Below are 22,331 nucleotides of genomic sequence, written 5' to 3' on the forward strand. Positions count from 1 at the left end.
AGCTGGTAACCAATTTAAATTTATTCATTTTTTTAAATTCTTGGTACATTCAGCACTTGCAGGGGGAAAAAAAGCAACAAAATAACTGTTTCGAATTAAACATAAAATTTAAGATTAAAACTTGTAACTATTTCTCTATTAGAAGATAAACTTCTTATTTGTACCTCCTGTTAAATAAACAGTATATATGATTGAAGGGTCAAAGGAGGGATTTCCAAATGGACACGTCAGTGCAGGGAAAGTCAGCTTCTCTTAGTTATTACAGAACAAACCTCCGCTTGAAAAGAATTTCATATCGGCTCTACAACATCCAGTAAAGATGAGCTCGGGCATGTGCTCGTCTGCCGCATCACCACAACACAAAATCACGTCTCCTCCTATCGCACACTTCTCTAGGCTACAGTGTTGAGACTTCGGTACTGGTTGTATCTTCGTGGGAGACGGAGATGAAGGTTATTACTCACACAAACATCACCTGCTGTAGTGCACAACAACCCTCCGAGGCTGGAAAAGAAAATGAACATGATTCATAAAAACAAAACACAACAACTTTCCTCCCTTTGACAAAGACGGGCCGTAAATTTAGTTGTGTATATGTATATAAAAAAAAATCAAAAACTCAGTGCTGAAGAGTAGAACACTAAAACTGATCCTAGAAAATATTTGAAGGTCAGGGATCTATTTTGGACTGGTTTTATTACAGGGCTCTGAGGAGGAAGGAACTGTGCACCCGCAGAACTAAAATAAAGAGGCGGGCTCCCAAACCTCAGTGGGACAAAATGCTGAGGCGAGCCAAAAAAACCACCACCCTTCTCCGCTTCTTTTCTTCAAACTGAGGAGAATTAACTGCACGACACAGAGACGAGGAGGAACGCTGCTCTCTACAGAGGGAAACGACTGACTGCTGCTTCTGGAAGACAGAGAGAGGACAGAGGAGTGGGGGACTGGAGCTAGATGAACCAGGTGGATGGAGTGTGTGGAAGACAAACGCTGGCGTCGAAGTGGACGAATTAACGCACGGTGGGGGCGGGTAGCGAGGAGCAGACACAAGTCCTGAACTTGAGGCAAGAGAAATGTATCTCCAAAGCGGAAACACTCCCTCCCAAGACTTCCTGTCTGCAGAGTCCTGCGCTAAGACGCGTCCCCCTCTCTCTCTCTTTCTTCATCTTTCCCTGCAGCCCTCAGCGGCGCCTGTCTCTGGGGTTGCTACGGCTACGAGAGCGGTGCCCACCGCCGGCGCCCGCCGAGGGTCGCCTGGGCCGGTGGCCGCTGTCCCTCTTCTTGTCCGCCTCTCTGTCGCGGCCGCGGTCCCTCTCTCTGTCTCCGTCGGCCGCTCGCCCGGCCGCTCCTCCGCTCGCCGCCACGCTGCCGTCCTTCTCCCGGCCCTTCACCCTCTCCTTCTTCTCCTGCTCGCGCTTCTTGTCCTCCTCCTCCTTCTGCTCCTTGTGCCTCCGTTCGCGCTCCTTTTGCCGCTCTGTGCGGTCCAGAAGCCTCTGTACCGCCTGGTGGACGCAAAGCAGAGTTCAGTTAGATGGAATGAAGTCTCGACCGCTCACCGAGAGAGAAAAATGCGTGAATGGAAGACCAACCTGCTCCTCAGTGTGGGGAAGCCAGTAAATACACGGAGCTGCTTTGGTCTTGAGGAACAAGTCGTCCAGCAACTTGGCCGGAGGCTCGTCTCCTTTCTCTGTTCAGCACAAAACACAAATGGGGGATTTCTTTCAAAAAGTGGTACAAAACTCAACCTGTGTGTGGAGATGTGCAAAATATACGCTTCATCACGAAGAGTTCAAACAAAACTTGGCACAAAAGTAAACTAAAAACATGACATGGTCTTTAGAGCTGGACAGCAAAACCACCACCAGTACTCTTTATTTTGGGTCTATTCTACCAGAATTCTTTGCTCTGGCTTATCTTTTTTAAAGTGACCATTACCCTTCTTATCCGTCTTCCTCTCCTTGCTCTTGGCCCTCTCCCTCCTCCTCCTCTCTCTGTCTCTGGATCGAGACCGCTGCTCCTCCTCTCCCGGTCTTGCAAATTCCCGGATCTTGTCCCGGTCCCATTCCCGCTCGCCACGGGCTCGTTCCCGGCGCTCCATCGCTCTCTCCCGCTCCTCCCACAGGTCCCGCACTCCTCCCATGGCCCGTTCCCGCTCACGGTCACGCTCCCTGTCCCTGTCGCGCTCTCTTTCTCTGTCCCTGTCCCTGTCTCGCTCTGGCATCAGAGGGGGCAGCCGGTTCTGAGGAGCACCAGGCTGGGCCACATGGTCCTTCTCCGGTTCTGGCTTCAGGACACCTTTGTGGAAGTCCAGCTGGAGAAAAAAAATGGCAGAAACAAATGTGAGGATGTTCAAGTTTGAGAATGTAGAGAACATTAAATAGACAAATTCCAAACAAATATTCCAGTGATTATAAACTAATAACAACAAAAAGCATCATATACAATTAAATCTGACTGTTTTGTGTAGGAAGTTAATTCAATGATAAATTAAATAAAACACCTGGGACTACTTTCCCAGTTCCCAGTCGTGTTAACAGTAAGCAAACATAGTGGAAGATGTGATACCGCCTGCAGCTTTGAAAAAAAAAATCCTCAACACCACTTAGGACTGGGTATGTGGTTGCTCATCTGAAATACTTCCAAAAATAAACCTATTAATATTTCATTCCTCATGCCTTTTACTGCAGATAGTAGCTGCCTCCTGTTTGACACAGTGCAGGCTTGTACATGTAGGGTATTTTTCTAGCCAAAAAATTGATCAGCAGAAGAAAAGAAGAGAGCATACACACTTTCCCTTCAAAATACAACAACAAAAACAACTCATCTTATGGCTGGAATGTTCTTCCTACCATTTACTGTAATACGGGGTCAGATCAGTCTCAGTAATAATGCATTCATTAATACTGAGACTGATCTGACTCCATGCTCTAATGCCATTCATTCTCCAGTAAGTGTATCCTTACCTCATCCTGCTCACAGAAGTCTACGCTGAGGACCTTGGGATTGCTCAGAGGCCATTTGACCCTGTGGAGGGCGGCTCTGCTGGCCACCGCCTCCTCTGGCGTGGCGTACTACAAGGACAGGAGAGGAGGAAAATGGTCATCTCATGCAACATGGTGAAAAACTAAGACTGCTGCAGGAACAGATGGATGACAACACAGAGGTGTTAGTTTGAGAGGTAGAGTGACAACAGTCACATCCTATAAATGCTTCTGTTCATTCCTGAGGTCAAATATGTCTTCCTGAAAAAACAGACTTTATATACTCTGGCTTTTTATATCAGTTTTCAGCAGCAGACCCCAGCAGGTTCAGTGAAAAAGTCCACCTCTCACAACACTCCCACCCTCAGGTACTGTATGGTGGGAGATGTTTGTGCTCTATAACACAACACCAAACAATGGTTAAAAATAGCTGGTAAAACGTGCTTCATGCGTCAAATTTGTCAGCGTTATTGGAAGCTGACAAATTTCTCAAGCAGCTGGTGAACACCTCGAGCTGAAGCAGCCATTTGGACACGAATCGTCGCTCTCTCGACACAACATCATGATTAAAGATCTGTTGGTACTCACTGTGACGAAGCAGTGAGACTTGATCTTGTCGATCCAGAAGCCCTCTTCCACCACGCTGCCCGTCCTGTTCAGCAGCTCTTTGAGTTGGCCCAGGGTGAAGGGTCGTACCTGTGAGATTAAGAAAAAAGAAGCAGCAGCATGGTTTAATCACAGTCATTTTCACTCAGAAGATTTATTTTGAATGAAGACTGTGAGGGTAAGATCAGTGGGAAACAAGTTCAGAAAGTGTGGAGAGAAAAAGGCTCAACCTCGGAAGAAGTAGCTATAGGGATGAAGCTGTCGGTCGGCTGGTTCAGAGTGAAAGTGAATGGATTGCCATGAAAGTTTGTACACACATTTATATTCCCCAGAGGATGAATCCTGATGACTGTGCAGACCTCCAAACTTTCTGCGCAGCACCACCAACACTTCGTGGCATGACAGTTATAAAACCAATGACTGCCCGTTTCAGCTGTACTTAGAGAAAATCGCTAAAATGGCCACAGTTCAGAGAATGAGCCCTTTTAGTTTGGGAAACAACATGGTCTGTCCTCTGGCACCTCCCTCAGGACCACAAGGACCCAAAGACCACATATTTTTAAAGAAAAGTTGATTCTATTTTAAAACCATCCATGTTTTTTTTTTTAAATGATGAGCATCACAGTCACATAACAGAGCTATAAACATTTAGTCTCCTTTATTTGGATTTTGACTCTTTCTGAGATTAGTGAGGCTGGGTGGCATTAGAAATCTGGTGGTCTTTGATCCATGTGCAACTTTAAGTCTTGCTTCTATGACGCAAGTACGAAAAAATCTGCAAATGCTAGTCATTAAATGTGTAATGTCTAGTCTTGTCACAGTGTGTTTAGTCATGCAGTATGCCCCTAACTTAAGGTGATGTTTGACTACAGCCATAATACCTGGGTGAGTGTTCCTGACTCTAATTATGGGAATGATGGTGATGTGGTTGCCACTGGCATCACCACAATGTGCCTTGTTCATGTAAAACTTGCACGGTGCATTTGGAAACGCAGGATTTTTCTGTACACCAATTTCCCGACATCATTTTGTCACTGAGGAAAGTTTAAGGCTCCAACTTGACCAAAAAACAGAAATATATGTACTTTCTATACGCCTTGTAATGTGGTGCAGTGAGTTACAAACCCACCAGGTTGGTCACATGGATGATATTTGAGACTTTGCCATGAGGCGGCGAGGGCTGCCTGGTTGTGCGGACGGGGTCATCAATGGTGACGGACACACCAGACTTCTGCTGACTTATGGAGCGACGTACCAGACTGTCGCTGGGGGTAACTGCGGGAAAGGTGATGAAGAGGTGAGAAGAGTTAGTGAGAGTAAAAAAAAAAAAAAAAAAAAAAAAAAAAAAGAAATGTCTAAAATCAAGAGAGAAAGATGTAGCACTGCCAGAGGGATGATGGAAGACAGAAGGCAGCAAATAGATTTGTAACCAATAATCTACTGCAATTAAAAACCCACAAACTCTTCAGTGAGGCATTTTACCTTTCGTTGCCTCCCCATCGAGCTTGACAGATGCCTGTGTTTCCGAGGCTTCCTCAGATACGCTGTTCGTCCTTTTGTCTCTGGAAGTCCTGCGTTGTATGTCTTTCTCTGTTTTCTCCAACTCTTCCTCTTCATTTGTCTGTCCATTTTCCTGGCTGTCGCCTGGGACGACCTGGGGGGGGAATTACAGGTGCAGAAACGTTCATGTGACAGCTCAAAACCACGGACAAAAGCACAGTTTCACGAGATGGGCTCCTCTTCAAATGACTTCTTCTTTAATCACTCGTAGTTAGATGTGATGCAGTAGGCCTCTTCTAACCTGTGTGACGGTGCGTCGGATCTTGAGGCCTTTGTCCTGGTCGCCCCGGCTGGGGTCCAGACTCTCCTCGTCCCCGGACAGTTGCAGCTCCTCTGGGTGCAGCTCCACCACTGCCTCCTGGTTCACTTTGATGTCTGGAATCAAAGACTGAAGGACAGAGAAGGAGATGATGGAGAAACACAATAGGGACAAGAGAGGGAGAGGAATACTTTAATATTTTAACATCTCAGCTGATACACAGCAAGAACAGATGGGTACTGGTTTATCACATTTCACAGTTGAGTTTCAACACATTAACACAGAGCTGGAGGGAAATCTTGTCATTTGTAACCAAACCAGCAGTTGTCAGAGTAAGACCATACATTATAAAAGCTGGGTGTCGCAACGTGATTTGTTTCACTTGATGAAAATACGGTTGAGTTTTCACCCTAACAAATAAAATTACCTTAAACAGTTGAACACCTGACATTTCAGATGCTTTGGTCTGTTTTTTGGCATGAAAATAGGAAGCAAATGTTGCCATACAGCCCAAAAAAATAAGTGAATCATGACATTTATTTTCCACATTTTCCCACGCCTGCATGGACACCTGGTCCTGGTCCCTGGTCCGTGTCAGTACCTTCAGTGAGTCAGTGGTGATGCTGATGGATGGTTTCTTAGCGGTGACTGATGTGCTGGAGCCCCACCGTCTCTTCCTCCCTGCTGCACTTCCCGTCTCGGCCTCTCCTGCTCCTCCCTCTGTGGTGGCTGGAGACGTCTTGCTGCCTGCAGAGGAGCCAAAAAACAGTAGTTTATCATTGAGAAGAGAGAAAATGCACTCCCGGATGAATGATTTGCTTTCTGCTGAACAGAACTTCAGTGACAAGTTACTGCAAGCTCATATGCTAAAAGCAGAGATAATTGCGCAAATGCTTTAACCCAAATAGTTTTGCCAAGGGTGGTAGAGACTACTTTAAGTTTATAAAGAGATTATGAATGGAATTGAGACAATAAACAATTACAGAAACTTTTTTCAAAATTTAAAATAATATTCAACATGTATTTACACGTTTGTTGTGGCTTTGGTAGGAAGCTATTCCAAAAGCGAAACACCTGCCACACAGAGCTCATGGGAAGGGCAGGATATAAAAGTTGAAAAAAAAAATGTTTGAAAAATAAGAGGATCCATGCGGCAGATAAATCCTCTCTGCGGCATGTTGAAATTGCAGGAAATACTGTGGCTTAAGGCGTTGTGGACGAAACCACCACATTGATTAAAGTGTTTTGTTTACATATCACTTTTAATTAGTGCTTCCACAACACTATGCTACCAAAGCGTTTTGTTGTGAAAGGACAACACTGGCGTAACGTCATTTTTTTGTCTATCAACATCACAGTCTGCAAAGAGTGTGAAATCATTTTTTTCTGCCGTAGTCAGACAAGCTTGTGGTCTGTTTTGTAAATGTTTTTCCCCCATTAGTAATTCATTGCAGTATTTCAGAAAACATACGTGCTGTAGATTTCCCATAAAGGATTTTATTGCACAGAATTTACTTTTGCTCTCTTGGCTCATAAACTGCTAACTGCCAACTAAAATCAAGCATTGTCTTCCAGATTTTAAATGTAAGGCAAGATTTTGGTTTGAGCCTGTTACAAGCAGGTCTTTTACATTTAATTAAATGATTCCACAATATGACCTCCAGTCTACTTCTGGAGGTCATGCAGATTTGATTGCACTGTGGCTCTGAACTCTACATATTCAGCATGGCAGTCATGTGGTTCTCGAAAGTCAATATTGTCATTTTGACTGATTCACCGTTTTCTGCTTGTTTTAAGTCAAAAACAATCTGCATCTACACAAGGGTTAAAATGCTACGAGTAGAGCGTTATCTTTTTCAGTGTTGTTCCACTTGTTTCCTCACGTAGGACAAAAGATGCGACTGGTATACTCACTGGTCAAGGATATCTTGCGAGCAGCAAAAGCCTTAGGAGTGGTGCTCTGGAAAAAGAGAGAGACAGAAAGAACATACAGAAACCCCAGGGGTGCAGGGCGAGATGAGAACCAAGAGTCCAGTCCTAAACAGGCAATAACAGAGAAGAGGTGAAACAGGAAAAGTGGAGGAGGGGTAGGGGCGGGGGGTTAAAGTAACAGAGGCCTGGAGGCCCCAATTGTACCACATTATGGAGAAGGTTAATGGTCGATACAGAGAGACTTCAGACACATTTCTGCCTTCCACCTCTGCTCAAAGACACTGAGATAAATCACTATGCTCCCCTCTGTGTGTGAGTGCCTGTATGACGTAGACTCTCAACGACAAGGCAAGTACATGATGTGCATTAGGACATGAGTAGGCCTGCGTGAAACTCTAACTGGGTCGTATCTTAGTGCAGTATGTTATTGCAAGATAATATCCATTAGAGGACTCTGAGAATAGAGGGGAAAAGGAGACTAGCAAAGTGTCTGACAGTGTGTCTGAGTGGATCCTGTCACTTTACTTCACACTCGCATCCCATTTGGACTGGATCTATGTTCCCAGAGGAGGTGGGGTTATTGTAACATTACCTGCGCTGATAAGCGATTTTAAAACTGTCGGTAGTGTATAAATCTGATTTTTTTTTACGTCCCAACCCAGTGATTACTACAGACCTGATTACTTCCTATTTTTAGCAAAGTCATCCTTCTATGATTGAAATACCTACTGAGCTGCCGAGTTTCATGAGCTGTGTGACAACTGGAAAACTAAACATGGAGTTTGCTAACCCTATAGATCAATTCAGTCAACTCTCACAATGAAGCAAAAAGTAAAGATGAACGTTATGAGACCCCACAAGCTCATCAATTTTGACGCTGTAATATTATGTAACAGGTGATTCTCTTTGTTGGTCTACTGGGGTTGAGCAACATATTAAAATCTTCCAGTTGGTCACTCTCTGAACTCATTTGATGTGCAGTGAGCTACATTTATTTAGAACAGTGTTAATATTAGCTAAATGATTATCAGTAAATCCTCTACATGAATACTAAAGGCCACCAATGATGGTCACATGGTTTTCCCGCTGCATGTCATTGCCTGTTACAGACCCAGCTCATGTGCTCATGTACCGTTAAAAACATGGCATTTAGCTGAATCAAGTATTGTAGTTGACTAACACTGTTGTATGTTGCTAGTAATGAAGAGTTCTATGGAGCAGAGGTGGAGAACCAAGTGTTGAAGCCTCAAAGATCAGTCAGAATCGGTGCTGCAGTTAAAATTCACCTTGAAATTTTTACCATATTTAACAACACACAGCTGTAGACCAACAGTGTAAGTCAGAAGTATGATGAACGATGTCATCTTGGTGTCACAATATCAATTAAAACTGCAGTACGCGTGACAATTTGCACTACATTACCAAGAGGGAAGGAATTCATTCCTCTTATTTATAAAAAAAGATCTGGAGGAAAGAGATTTTTTTCTTTACACTTAATCCTTTTATAAAAAAAATCTATACATTTTAAATAGAGGAATAATCACAAGTCATTTCCTGGTACCATTTGACACCTGATTCCTTACTGGCTCGACTACGGCCCAACCTCACGACAGTGTGTACTGTATCTAGGCAACAAGGATCCAATCAGAGAAGGCAGAGGAGTGAGGGCGGGGCTCGATTTGAATGTGTAGATTAGCCACCAGGCAGGAACTGATCACTGGATTGGACTTTTTTCTTGAATGGGGCTGGGGAGGACTTTTCTTGATTGACTGCTGATGACAGAGTCACGTTTCAGTCTTTTGGGGAGCCAGGCGTTTCAAACTGCCTTGCGAAGTTTCTGATGGGGTGGGGGTTGATGTACACTTTGTTAGAGTCCATGTTCTGGGAGGTACATCTGACGCGTCATACAAATCCATTTTGTGATGCTTGAATGTCTTGTCTTTAATTGTCATAGTCTTTGTCCATGTCCATGTTCTCCAATATACTGTCCTGAAAGCCTCTGTGACAGTTGGGGGGTATCTGAAATGTCAAACTGATAACAACAAGTCGTCCTGTGAGGTATTTGTTATCCAATGGATTTGAGTTCCTGTTTTTAGCAGTTCATGAGGTCTCCACAGCCAGGGGGTCTGCTGCACAGTTCTTGAGCTTGTTCTGCAAACTGGCAGCACAGGGAGACTGGCTCTTTAACGGGATAAGGGGGAGAAAAGTAATCCAGAAGATTTGTCTTTGCAAAATTATAATCCAGAGAAGTGGTCAAAATGAGAGGGTCGATGGACATCATCTGGAGTATATTTGCTGGCACGAATGTCTCTGCACTCACATGAAATCATATGAGATGCCAAGTTGTGGGTTCAGCAAAGAGATGGATGAAGAGATAAACAGGAGCAACAGCTGCAGTTGTCCATCTGCCAGGTCCACAGCAGAAGCAGGATATCATGACATCCTGGCAAAACATTCAGTGAGTCACACTTTAGTTCAATGACTCGGTGGCTGCAGACGAAGGCAGGGGATGATTTGTTGAGTATATCCAGCTCTGCGTGGGTGATCAATGTCACTGTGCACCCAGAAAAATCCTTGGTGGATAATGTGGTTCAGATTACTTGTCCTTGGCTTTATGTCCTTTGAAAGTCTCTCTTACTGTGTGGAACTGGTGCGTGGTGAAGTTCAGGAGAGCAGTTCTCTTATGAATGGCAATGCTGAGCATGGCAACAGACATTAAGTGCACTGTCAGATAGTGCACAGTTGAATAATGGAAGTCACTTTAAAAAGGCCAACTTGTCAAGGCGGAGGATAAATGTTTGCTTTACAATAATAGTGTTACAGATCTGCGTGTACAAGTCCATATCGTCATGTCACAGATGGGTCTCATCAATGAAAAAAAGTCCCATAATCATCACTTCCAAGCAGATTATTTCAGTTGCCTACCCCAAAATAGTGATCATATAAACGCTCGAGCCCTGATCACTGTATGGGTTACTGCAGGGGTTCTCAGTCCAATGTCATAACTCCACCCCACAAGCAGGGGGCAGTGTGGGGTTGTAGATGGAAAACTGAAGAGTTGGAGAGTTTTGTTTTTCTCTGAGCTGCACATCGGTGCATGGATGGCAACACCCTGACACTGTGCTTGTCCTCAAAAAGGTAGATGGGAAAGGCGGAGAGGGGAAGGTGATACAGAGCGTTAGAGACACCCTCCCCTTCCCTTACCCCATCATTCATCACCACCACACAGTGCTGTACAGTCCAGTCTGGTTGAGATCAGCGAGCAGGCTTCCAACCCCTCAGGCTGGGTTTCCATAACAACTGTGTGCTGCTGCAGTTACCATGGCTGCCACTGCTGTCGGTGGTGGTCTGATGTGAGCTCCAGTTCCTTCTGGCTCAGCACGTCACTGGAGGGCTACAGGGGGAGGCCTTGAAGGCTCAGGCTCAGGCTTTACTCAGTGCCATGGGGTTGCAGACTCTGGGCCTAATTCAGGTACCAGCGGCGCACTTGGGCTTAGCGGGACAGGAGTTGTAGGAGGAGTAGGAGGAGGAGTGGAGGAGGTGTTGGTGGTGGTGGTGGTGGTGGTGGTGGTGGTAGTAGTAGTAGTACGCAGCAGGTACCATTAGGGGCAATGGAAGAGGCATGGGCACCTTCATAACAAAGCAATCAATGGGGTTTTAAACAGCAATCACACCATAAATATATATAGTGAGAGAGAAGCGTTCATGATGGGATACAAAGACATAGGATGGAAAGTAAGGGGACAAAGGGGGGAAGAGAGACAGTGAAAGAGAGGGTGAATGAGAGAGAGAGAGGCAGTGTGAAAGGAGCAAGCGAGAGAGCAGAGAGAGTGGAAAAAGGGTGAAAGAAACAGCAGAAACAAGCCCTGATGCATCTCTACACACACTGTCAGGGTCCATTACTCATGCAAACCCAAGGGGGAAACAAAACACGCACAGCCAGAGTCCAAAAAAAACAACAAAACATGCTGATAATAACTTCAATAGCATAGCAGCTCACCAGCAAATCTAAATTATGTACTCTAGATAAGAAAGTCAAGCGCTTGAAGTCTATAATGTTGCGTATGATTGTTCTAAGAAGCGAAGGCTGAAGGCCAAATCTGACCGTAGCAGTTGCTTCAAAATGAGCTCCAGCAACAGTTCTCTATGGAATAATTGTATGAAAATGTATCCAAAAGTGGACATCTTTTTTAGATTTAAAGGAATAAAACTGAATGTGTTTGCATCGAATGCAATACTGTGGTCCAACACAATGACTCTTAAGATCCTAACTCACCACATGTAAGAACTTGAGCTGAGTAAGGCAGACTAATCACTGTCGACCACAAGGGGTTAAGGCCCTTCCAGACACAAAGCGATTTGAGCTGCGCTCGCTGCTGGCTTCAGTGGTGCCACTGTCGTGTTGTGTCTGAAAGGGCCTCTCAACAGCGATCAATAATTGGCTTGGTGTGTCAGGGCCCTGAAGTAATGTTTTTCTGTCTCACTTCCTCGCTCCCAAACATAACACATACACACATGCAAAGACAGTGAAATGAGAAGCATGTACTCTCTGCAGCATAATTACGCACGCTATTACCATCACAACTTGCATTTTAGCAGCATCAACACTTAACATCCCTCTGCACGGACCAGACAGACAAGGGGTGTGTGTGTGAGAGATCATCTGTGTGAATGAGCTGGTTATGAAACATTAGTTGCATTAAACACAGATGGAAGGGATTAGTTCATTTCTATTTACCCAAGGACTCAACTCCAACTCAACCCCTGTTTGTCCACCTATTAACATTTGTAGAAAACTCCAATTGAGCAATCTGCTGATCATTTAAGAGGTTTAAAAGGTGTGGAAACTGTATAGAGTCAGAATCAAAATGCTAAAATCTCAACAGGAGCCAAACGGTGGGGTGGTGTTGGTTTATAAGTGACTACTTGTTCTGCCAACTACACATGCTTTTATATGGATGAGGATGCAAGTTAGTGGGAGACAGCGCAAAGACCCGGGCACCCTCACCCTTTCAGTGACCTTACCTCCTCCAAGCGGCCCTCACTGTTCTCTGGCTCAGCCCCAGAGGGTGGCTGCTGGGCCATGGAGCTCTCTGAGTCTGGTTCCACCTCGGTCACGGCGGCTGCGCTGGGCTCAGACACCTCCCTGCAGGAGGAAGAGATTGGGGTGAGGAGGGAGGGGTGAGCAGGTGGGAGAAAATAGGATTTCATGGTAAAGGCCATCTAAGAGCTCAAGGTAAATACTGGTCAGTAAGAGTGTCTGGTCTTACCAAATCCCACCAGGTGATAAACTTGTTATCTTTGCCTGCCCTTGTGTTACCTTTGTTAAATCCATCTCTGACGCTACCTCTGAATTACTTAGAGTTATGTTGTAGCATTTGACACTTAATAATGAATTTACAATACTCTGTTTTTTATCAGTCAGACAACTGTTTCCTTGAGCAACATATCTAAGCCTCTTATTTTAAAAGTCATTGATAATGACCACGATCACACACTCACACAACTATGAAGACTTGGCCAGGCAGTACCTAATGTGTGTGCTGTCAAAGCATGTATCAAGAAGAGAGGGTGGCACTCAGCACTGCTCTTCTTTATACATGGATCACCAGTACCAGCTGGTCAGAGTGCAGTGGCAACCTTATAAATAAAACTATGCTGTAGAAGCATAAATCTGACAAGCTCAACAACTCCATGAATTTAAAGAAACACCTGGATCATGACCTTTGTTTTTAATTTTCAGCTCTTGGTTAGATTGTAATCTACATGTGAAAAAACTCTTAAATTCCTTTCAAAATCATCTGGTATTGCAAAACCTTAGATTCATGAAAAGTAAGTGGTTACTTTTCTTTATAGTTGCTGTATCAAAGCAAACATACTAAGTATGAGTCAAAGTCTGATTTACTGGTCTGACTGGGCCAGTGAATCTCAATGCGGAGGTTTGGGACATTGTAAGAGACATTTTTCACTTTCATCAGACCTTTTATGGTTTAAACAATCAGTAGATTATAGAGTAAAAGTAATTGTTAATTGCAGCTCTATTCAAAGACAATCTGGACAAAACGATGTGGCAGACAAGACAGAGGAAGACACTGGGAAGAGTCAGAGGAAGTGTACAGGGGGCAGTGATCTGGGTGACTCCGGCTATAAATAACTCACTGGCTAATGGACACCCAGGGTCACAAACACCACAAACTCATAGTCCAAGACACACACTCACAGCGGACTCTGTGTGTGGTCTTCATCTGATCCGTGCTGGGTCATTATTTGAGGGGACACACACACACAAAAAACAAAAAAACAACAACAACCTCGAACTAAGCCAATAAATGCCCTGCTTTGTAGTTACCATGAGTCAGACCTCACACAGTCAAAAGCTTCTCACCACGTTTTATTTTATCACTGTTATCTAAGACAGAGCAAAACCAAGCAGATGTCATCATTATATTTTTAGCTACTCCCTCAACTTCCCCTACCAGCGTTATCAAAAGTCTCCTCCGCTGCCTCCATGTGATGACACAGACACTCAGTTAGCACCCTGTAGGTGGGAGAATCACACTCCGAGCATCCTTTTCTCTATCACAGTGCACATTCTCCTCCTCTGATGATGCTGCTTTGCATTTCATAGTTAGCATTTCACAGGAAAAGAGAATAAATGACACATTTAAAAACCTGAAAGTATCAAATAAGCAACGTCTGGTTGTATTAGTCAATTCCAGGTGCCAATATCAATCTCTGCAACACATTTTGTGTTTACTCTAATATTTTTTTCATCAGCTACTGCAGAAAATTCCTGAATTAAAAGCAGCAATGCCGTCATTTTCAAAGAGGAACATGTTCAGTAGTGCAGGTGATGCCCACTCTTATGCCTGTATTTAATGACGTCTTCAAATATCCACAATTGCTCACTTTACTGTGATACAAGACATCGACAAGCAGCAAATTCTTGGATTTCGGAAGGTGAAAATGCATTTGAAAAATACATTCTCTGTACATCACCTAGTCGTTTAATCAATTGATTGATACAGCAATTAGTGGACTGATCTTCAAGATGAAGGTGGTAGGCAGCCAATTTGACCCTCTGGAGAATCTTTCTGGCTCAAATACTAAGTCGCGTTTACCAAAAGTTACTTCTACAACCAGGTGATGCACTGTTTGTGTTGGATATAAATTAAAAAAGAATATGTCCTTTACTTCTTTTCTAGACTGATAACAGTAAAACATATCTCTTGAACTTGGTAATAATTACTCACATGGCCAGCTCAGGCATCCAAACTTGTGTTTTTCTCTTTCTCCATGACATGTAAAATGTCTACTGGCAAAGTTTCATTCAGAGGACCAGTAACGTTAGTCTCTGTATGACTGAAATCAAACCAAGTTTTACGACAGCCTGTTCAACCTCCTTCTCTGGAGATTAGTCACTGGCAGGAGTGTAGGCAGGTGGACAGCATTCTCCCCTCCTCCACGCCACACTGAATCTCCTCATTTGCCCTAGGTGTGTGTGGCTCTTGGGGAAGGCCAGAGACACACCTGTGCAGGCTTTGAGGGGAGACAGATGTCAAATGGAAATACAGCCCCTGAGGACCAGGAAAGGAGCAAAGGCCAGGTCACGGGGATGCAATGGTCACTGAAAGAAATGAGTGACTGTGTGTCTACACGCTGCTTGGCCTTTTCTTTTCAAATAACACTCTTGAAGCCCTTTGACCCTGCATTTAAAACAGCGTAGTATTCAAAATGACTAGACTCTAATGAGAAAGTACACTGAAGTACAGCTCGAACCTGAGGAATAACACCACAACTTGCAAACTTTACCAAAAAACTTCTCGGAAACAGGCCAAGAAGTGACTGTATGTGTGGTATGACCTGAAGCACCGATTGCTAATCACGGCAGCTCAGCAGAATTATTCAAATCATGTCCTCATCAACAAACCGGACTCATAAAGCGGACCAAAACATCGCCACCAATCAAATCAGACATGTAGTCAACTCCCAGGGGACAAGAGTGAGAGTGCTGGTCCCAGCTGGGAGAAATTATATCACACCATAAGGGCCCATTCACACTGACTGTACAGCTAACAGATGTCTGATTTAATGATCTCCCTTGACAACAGTGAGATCATTAACAGCTACAGCCATCGCACAAACCCAAAAATACAAATACAGACTTCTGTGGGCTAGACAACAACATGCATGTATAGCATGGCCATAATTGTGCCTTAATGGACAACAAAATGGGGACTGAGATGCACGTTTTGAAACAAGAAAATGTATATTCTGAAATACCATTTATCAGTCATGACATAAAATGCTGAGGTCAAGAGAAATCACAATCTGTGTGAATCTCATCATCACACCATGAGATCTGAGCCCATTATTTATTAATCAACGTGTTCCTTCAAACATGAAGCTATTTTAGGCACTGATCATTGAGAGGAGACCCCCTTCCCCCCAAAATATCTTCCCTGCTCCTTCACTCAACAAAAGGCTCTCACCACGTCCCCACCCCCGGTCCTCCTCACATGGACGAACATGTAACACGCTCATAACCAGGCCAACATGAACTGATGATATGATATCTCACAGGCAGGAAGGAGCTGCTAGCTAACCAGCGTCATAATGTACAGCCGGTTTCGCAGCACGACACGACAGGCTGAGTGCGGCTAACGTACCCCCGTTGCTTTCTGGTTAAGGGGTGTAAAAGTACAACCAGCAACCTGAAGCCATGAGTCGCCCTCTGGCTCACTCTTACCCGTTTTTGTTGCCTTCGGACAGCATTATGGCCGGCTTTCAAAGAGAACCCTCGGGGATAAAAGATAACGTTCTGTCGCTAACGGTTACTCCGGCCAGACGTGGGCTGAGTTCGGGGACCCGAAATAAAAAATCCGGTCGCGGTTATCTTTACTGCTGAACAGCCGTGCACTGCGTCTGTATCAGGGATGCAATGCATGCACGACGGCCATGTTGGCTAGCGAGACCAGTGACAAGTCTACCGGACAGACTGGGAAAAAACTAGTCTATGTTCCGGTCAATGATTTCCAAAATAAGAGCTCCGTCAGAAGCTCAAACGTAGCGTATTTCGAAATATAACCAAGAATGTTTCTAATCAAAGATCGGCGCTGAGTGGTAATACACTTTCTGATGCTAGCAACGACGGTAAAATGCTATTCAAAAATGACAGAAAAAGGCAATGAGGAAACGCGGAAAAGGACCCATTTTCTCAAGAAAAAACGCAGCGACAGTCACGCTGCATGTGGGGCTGCAGCAGTGAACGCCTGATAGGAAATGTACCGTGCTATAATTAGGAGCCATGAGTGAGAAAGAGGTAGGGTGTGTTTACAACCGATTCAAGGTTTAAGAGCTCTTAGAGGCAGCTCTGTGACCAGTGTTTTTAATTTGAAGAGACATTTCTTATGCATTTCCATGCTGATAAATTATTAAGTTATATATAAAGTTAATAAAGCTCAGAAACATGATGTACATCAGTTTATTCACCAGTGCAGACGTGGTCCTTTCTGTTTTAGCAATGGTAGTAGCTGTAAACACTGCATACATGTGATTAAATCACTACAATTAGTGACAATCCCCCACCATCTTGCATTAATTGACATGCTATGTGAAAAGATGGATGACCTTTTATACATTTTAAGACATGTTTTAGTGGGAATTGTCCTTTACATGACTGCTGTTGCATGGTGATCTATTGTATTCACTTTACCATTGTTTTTACTCGTACCTCTGAGCAAAGTGTGCAGGAGCATGACCACATAGCTAGATAATGTAATCGTCAGCCTGAATCCTGACATGTCACATTACATATAATCACCCCCGGCAGCAAAGTCAAAAGCAAATAGAGATATCCACAATAGAGAGAATTTAGAAAGTATAGCTGAATCAACTGCGGCAAAAAATATAAAACACTGCATGGATTTGAAACACACAACATTGTTGTAAAATATTACAGGGTGCCCCTAGAGAAATTCAACAACACGCAGCACATGAGTTTCAAGGTTTTTTTTAAACGGCAGCGAGAGAGAAAGGGTGTTGCATGCAAAGTGCAAATTAATAATGAAGGTTCATTATTGCCAGTGTAACCTTTCAACTCCAGCAACATAGAATTTCCAGAGTTCCACTTGTCATTAAGGTTAACCGTATTTTCATGATGGTTACTGACCTTTTTGAAAGGTGTCGTTTCTCTGCCCCTTTATTCAGGTTAGTCTTTTTCTCATCTTCTGCTTCTCGTCCTTGGTCTGACTTCTGTGAAATCATTCAAAATAAAAACAATGAGAGAGAAAAAAAGAAAACAGATAGCAGCATGCCGAAAGATTATTTAGCTTGAAAGTGCATCCGAAGAGTGCAATAATGTTTAGGGAAATGAAAAATAAAAAGAACTGCAAACATTAGAAAATCTACAATTATGCGTTGTCATGAGCGTGGCAAAAACGGCACACCCGAAACGAGGCACACTCAAGCACTACCAGTCTCTGAGTGTGCTGAGTGTGATGCTGCATGGCATCAAATTCACAATCACTGTAGCTCATAGATCTCTATCAGTGCTGTAGTGAATGACTGACACCCACATCAGTTTGATCACTAACCTTCAGCTGCCTGGCAGGACGGGTTTTATCCCGGGAGGAGGCGGAGGATTGTGATGAGCCTGAAGAGGAGTCTGATTTGGAGTCAGAATCTGATGAGGAACCTGAATCTTGGGCCTCAGTCATAACCATCTGTTTCTCTCTTCTCTTCTCTTCATCTTGGTGTTTTCGGCCTTTTTCTTTTTCCTCTTTCTGAAGTTTTCTCTCTCTTTCTTTTTCCTCTTCCTGACGTTTTCTCTCTTTTTCTCGCTCTTCTTTCTGACGCAGTTTCTCTTCCACCTCCAGTCGTTTCCTCTCCTTTTCCTTCTCTTCTTCCAAGCGTTTATTCTCTCTCTCCATTTCTTGTAGCCTTCCTCTTTCTCTCTCCTGCTCCTGCTGTTGTTCTCGCTCCTTCCCCTCCTTCAGTCTCCTTCCTTCCTCGATCTCTCTGCTCTCCTGTAGCCTCTTTCGCTCCGGTTTTTGCAGTGGACATTCACTAGAACTGGCAGGCCCAGCAGTGGAGTGTGCTGTCTCTCTTGACATATCTGCAGCTGAGGTGGCCTCCACTGCACTGAAGGCCCCCTCTGACTCCATCTTGTGTACGAGCAGAGAGAGGGGCCCTGGCCTGCGCTTCACAGGGGGCTCAGGGCTGCTGGACCGAGAGCTTGAGTCAGAGTCTTGTCTCTGCATCGTGGAAGGAGGGAATGGTGCCGCCCTTGGACCACGTGCAGCATCAGGACCCTCTCCTTCATGGTCGTCTGTGTCTGGTGGACTCTGCTTGGGAGTGTCAGGTAGGGGAAACAGGTCAGGAGGTGGAGAGGGAGGAGGAGTGGGGTGGCGCAGTTGCATTGGTGTGTGGTGTGCCTGGGGTGGTGGGATGTGCTGCGGAGGCTGAAGCTTGCGTTTGGATCTCGCAACAGTTGATGGGACACCGGGGGGCATGTGCTGTGGTGGGGGAGGTACTCTGTTGCCTCTTCGTGCCCCGCCAGGACCAGGCCCCCAATCCTCATCATCCTCGCTTTCGTCATCACCACTGTCATCTTCATCATTGTCCTCATGGTCGTGTCCACCTGCTGAGACCCCGGCAGATCGACTAAGGTGGAGGACAGGATGAGCTGATCCTGGTTCACTCGGTGCAGTTCCCTCCTTCTCCTGGGCTCGAGGTACAGCAGGGGGCAACCCCTGACGATCAGGCTGCCCCAGGACGCGCACTGACAGGGAGGCTACGGCACGGGGAGGAGAGGGAGCAGGTGGCTCCTTGTGTCCTTGATGAAAGGTAGCTCGCTGCATCCTAGCTCCTGGAGCCTCAAGGGACTCCTGGGGGTGGAGGGTAGGACCGAGGCCTATGTTAGGGGCGCATGCCATCATCCCATGGCCCATCACTGAATCTGCTCCTTTCTCCTCCGCCCTGGTCGTTGAGGGCTGGGAGGGTATGGAGCAATGCTGCTGAGCAAAAAAAGCCAAGATGACTTAATCTGTTTCAAGTTTTGAACATGTTTTGAGGCATTTACAAGCAAGACAAATTAATTTCCTTAGTGTGTCCTGCTCTGTAGGATATATTTTTAGTTTTCCTCATGTGACTATTAAGTGTGCGGAGGTTACTGACCTTGTCAGAGACATAGCTGTCATTGTCCTCTGAGTGGTCTTCATCCTCCTCTGGCACTGCTGGACTTTCTGTCAAGTGGAACATAAGGGAGGGGTTAAACGTCAGCAACATGCACATGTGCGAATTAATACTCATGATACGCACCCTATGGTACCCAACCAAGGACAACTTCTGAATGAATCATTTTTCATGTTGCAGACACTGTGTTTAGCATCTTAATTGTGGTTTTGTGTGTGTTCATGTGAATGTTATCACGTTTTACCATCTGCCTCTTGATCTTGCTGGGCTTCTCTCTCCAGCCTCTGGCGAAGGAGCTCCTGCTGTTTGGCCAGGTACTGTTTTATGAAGCTATTCTGGCTCATCTCCTCACCTATCTACAACACAATAACATACAGAAAAGAGCACTTTAAGACAACTGTAACAACTCGACACTACAACATTCACAGAGCCAAAGAGCAGTGACTGTGTCCACAGTAAACCTAGTCCTTCTCCAGTCTTCACAGAAGCATTGCTAGTAGAACAGAACTGACACAGTGCACTAGACCTTAAAACAAGTATTTATGAAGAACTACTCACTTTAGCAGGGAATATTCTATGGGTTTGATATCGTGCTAATAACGTATAGGGCTTATCTACAGAACTTAAAATGCACAGACATATGTTGACAAAAGCCAGAGAAACACATCTTTAAAATCTTAATACCTGTGAGTTGGGCTGCAGCCCACTGTGAAAGGAGGACGACTTCTGAAGGTTTTCCAACATCAGGGCCTGCCGGGAACAAGGAAGGGAAATTAAAGTTGTTGCACAAATTTTGTGGTGGATGACCTAGTGAGTCGGCTGCCTTGGACATAAGTAATAAATAAGACCCATAATAAACATGGGTCCATGAATTGTGCAAGACATTTGAAACATCTACAGATAATTTATTATATTAACACTAAAGTTGCTTGTAGAGGCTATATAATGGCCATTTTCTGAAAAATATGTTTTTCTCACTATTATGAAAACCTATAGCAGGTGTTTCTGCGCTGGGATTTAGAAATACTGTGGATCTGTTTTGTTTGTAAGGAGATACTTCAAATGAAAAATGGATAAACAATGACAACTTTCATGAAACACAAATGATAAAATCCTCAGAACATATGATAACATCCTCAGAACTCATATTTACAGATACTTAAGAAAGCCAACCAAGTGACAGTGTGTTGCTATCTGACAGTGCTACCAAGTGTTTTGAATGTATGAAAATCACACTGATATCCACTGTCCACCTCCAAAGACTTGACAGAGGCCTTTATGGTAAACTTAATGTACCCAATGACTTTTCATCAGAATGTATCATCGTTGTTGGCATGCAATTTTGACCTGAGCTATGATTTGCAAGTTGACATGCATGCATTTCAAGGCTCAGCTATTGTACTGGTATGCTATCATTTACATGCATTATCCTAAACCATTTAGGGCCATAACTACCACTGAGGACACTGAGCTCACATCCTCTGTATTTTTTCTGGGAATTTGGGACTTGGGGGAGTCTAAATTGAACATTCAGAGGTGGCCTTGTGGTGTAGTGATTAAAACGCAAACCATACTAATTACATCCCTTTGTCGCATGTCATTCCGCTCTGTCCCCACATTTCCTGTTTTCACAACCCACTATCAATTATAATTCCTGCATATTTTACACCCCAAAATATGTAAATACTAAATAGACAATTAGGAAATGTATTAATTAGATATACATTTATTACAGAAATTATTTCTCCACCAGATCTTTACCCTGGCAGTGTGGAGAGGCTTTTCAAACAGCTCCTGCATGCAATTTTTGGTAAAAATAATTGTGCCTTGGTAAATGAAATGTTAAAAATATGTTAAAATATTAATAATAATAATAATAATGTTGAGGCTTAATTTTAGTTGTCTGGTTAACATCTTTCTGGCGGGGGGAGGGCTTAGACTCATGACCTCAGTGTTCCTAAAATCATGGCTACGGCCCTGGAACCTATGGTTGTTTACGAGCTAAATGTGTCACGCAAAACAACAACAGTGTTGATAATAAATAACTTGGAACAACCGTGCATAAATTACTCACTGGTGAAGCTCGTAAAATTGTGTTTACATGGCGATGCGCGCCCCCGTAACCCCAACACACTCACGCACCGAGCGCGGGCACGGCCGTGTACTGTACACTATGTGCGGCTGTTCGCTTGCTTACACTCCGCTTAGGCCTCGACTTGACAGGTGCACAGTTCAACTGTGTGCAACACGGTGCACTACGAGGAGTTACGAATTAACTCCGAACTCGGTCGGTCGACGGTTTCGTTGAACTGTCAGTTACAAGTAACCGAAAACAAAAACTGTTGTTCGCGTGTAATAACGTGTGCTAACCGATTTATGTATTCCCGCTTCCGAGCCCACACACCGTTACGGCCTCTAACGTTACTGTTAACCCCCACCATCTCTCGTCTGCTGCTGAACTTAGCCAGACTCGACAGGCGTCCGTAACATGAGCGGAAACTTACCCCTTTCAGTCGCTTAATGAGGGTGTTTTTCTGCCCGCTCTTCGGGAGGTTTCTTTGCTCCAGAGCAGTTTTCAAATCCGCAACTCGGAGCGATTGTAGAGGTTTTCCATCAAGCGTAATATCTTCGTCCGCCATTTTGCTCCCTCTGCTTGTCCAAACTCCAACAAGCGTCGCTACGGCTGCTGCTCGGCGTCACAGCTCGGCAGTTTCCGGAAAAGCTCGGCTGATCCGAATCACATAACAGCACCGTGACAAATTATTGTGCCTTCAGCCTCGTAGACACACGGCTCTAAG

At 44.5% G+C, this 22,331-nt stretch overlaps 1 protein-coding gene across 2 annotated transcripts; it reads right to left on the reverse strand.

The window, feature by feature from the left end:
• Nucleotides 1-3: 3 nt before the first annotated feature.
• On the reverse strand, nt 4-22,190 carry acin1b (apoptotic chromatin condensation inducer 1b). Of its 2 annotated transcripts, none has more exons than XM_041965780.1 (17): nt 22,038-22,190; nt 20,218-20,283; nt 19,778-19,889; nt 19,516-19,583; nt 17,934-19,352; nt 17,510-17,592; nt 12,364-12,484; nt 7,321-7,366; nt 6,008-6,153; nt 5,389-5,535; nt 5,070-5,241; nt 4,717-4,862; nt 3,570-3,677; nt 2,964-3,071; nt 1,936-2,311; nt 1,590-1,687; nt 4-1,502 (listed from the first exon to the last, which is right to left on the reverse strand). In XM_041965780.1, exons 1-17 carry the CDS (start codon nt 22,170-22,172, stop codon nt 1,182-1,184), a joined length of 3,672 nt encoding a protein of 1,223 aa, XP_041821714.1. In that variant the 5' UTR covers nt 22,173-22,190; the 3' UTR covers nt 4-1,181. The 2 variants fall into 2 exon arrangements, with proteins under 2 accessions (XP_041821714.1, XP_041821713.1); XM_041965779.1 differs by having other exon boundaries at nt 17,934-19,355.
• Between the last annotated feature and the right edge of the window lie 141 nt (nt 22,191-22,331).

This window comes from Chelmon rostratus, chromosome 23, assembly GCF_017976325.1.
Source record: "Chelmon rostratus isolate fCheRos1 chromosome 23, fCheRos1.pri, whole genome shotgun sequence".
NCBI lineage: Eukaryota > Metazoa > Chordata > Actinopteri > Chaetodontiformes > Chaetodontidae > Chelmon > Chelmon rostratus.

What these genes read in the sequence shown, in the direction of transcription:
- acin1b (XM_041965779.1), bottom strand. Translation starts at nt 22,172, where the DNA reads ATGGCGGACGAAGATATTACGCTTGATGGAAAACCTCTACAATCGCTC. An exon ending in GGCTGCAGCCCAACTCACAG is followed by an intron (nt 19,890 to 20,217) that starts GTATTAAGATTT and finishes ATTGTGTTGTAG; the next exon opens with ATAGGTGAGGAGATGAGCCA. An exon ending in GTCCTGCCAGGCAGCTGAAG is followed by an intron (nt 17,593 to 17,933) that starts GTTAGTGATCAA and finishes ATGATTTCACAG; the next exon opens with AAGTCAGACCAAGGACGAGA.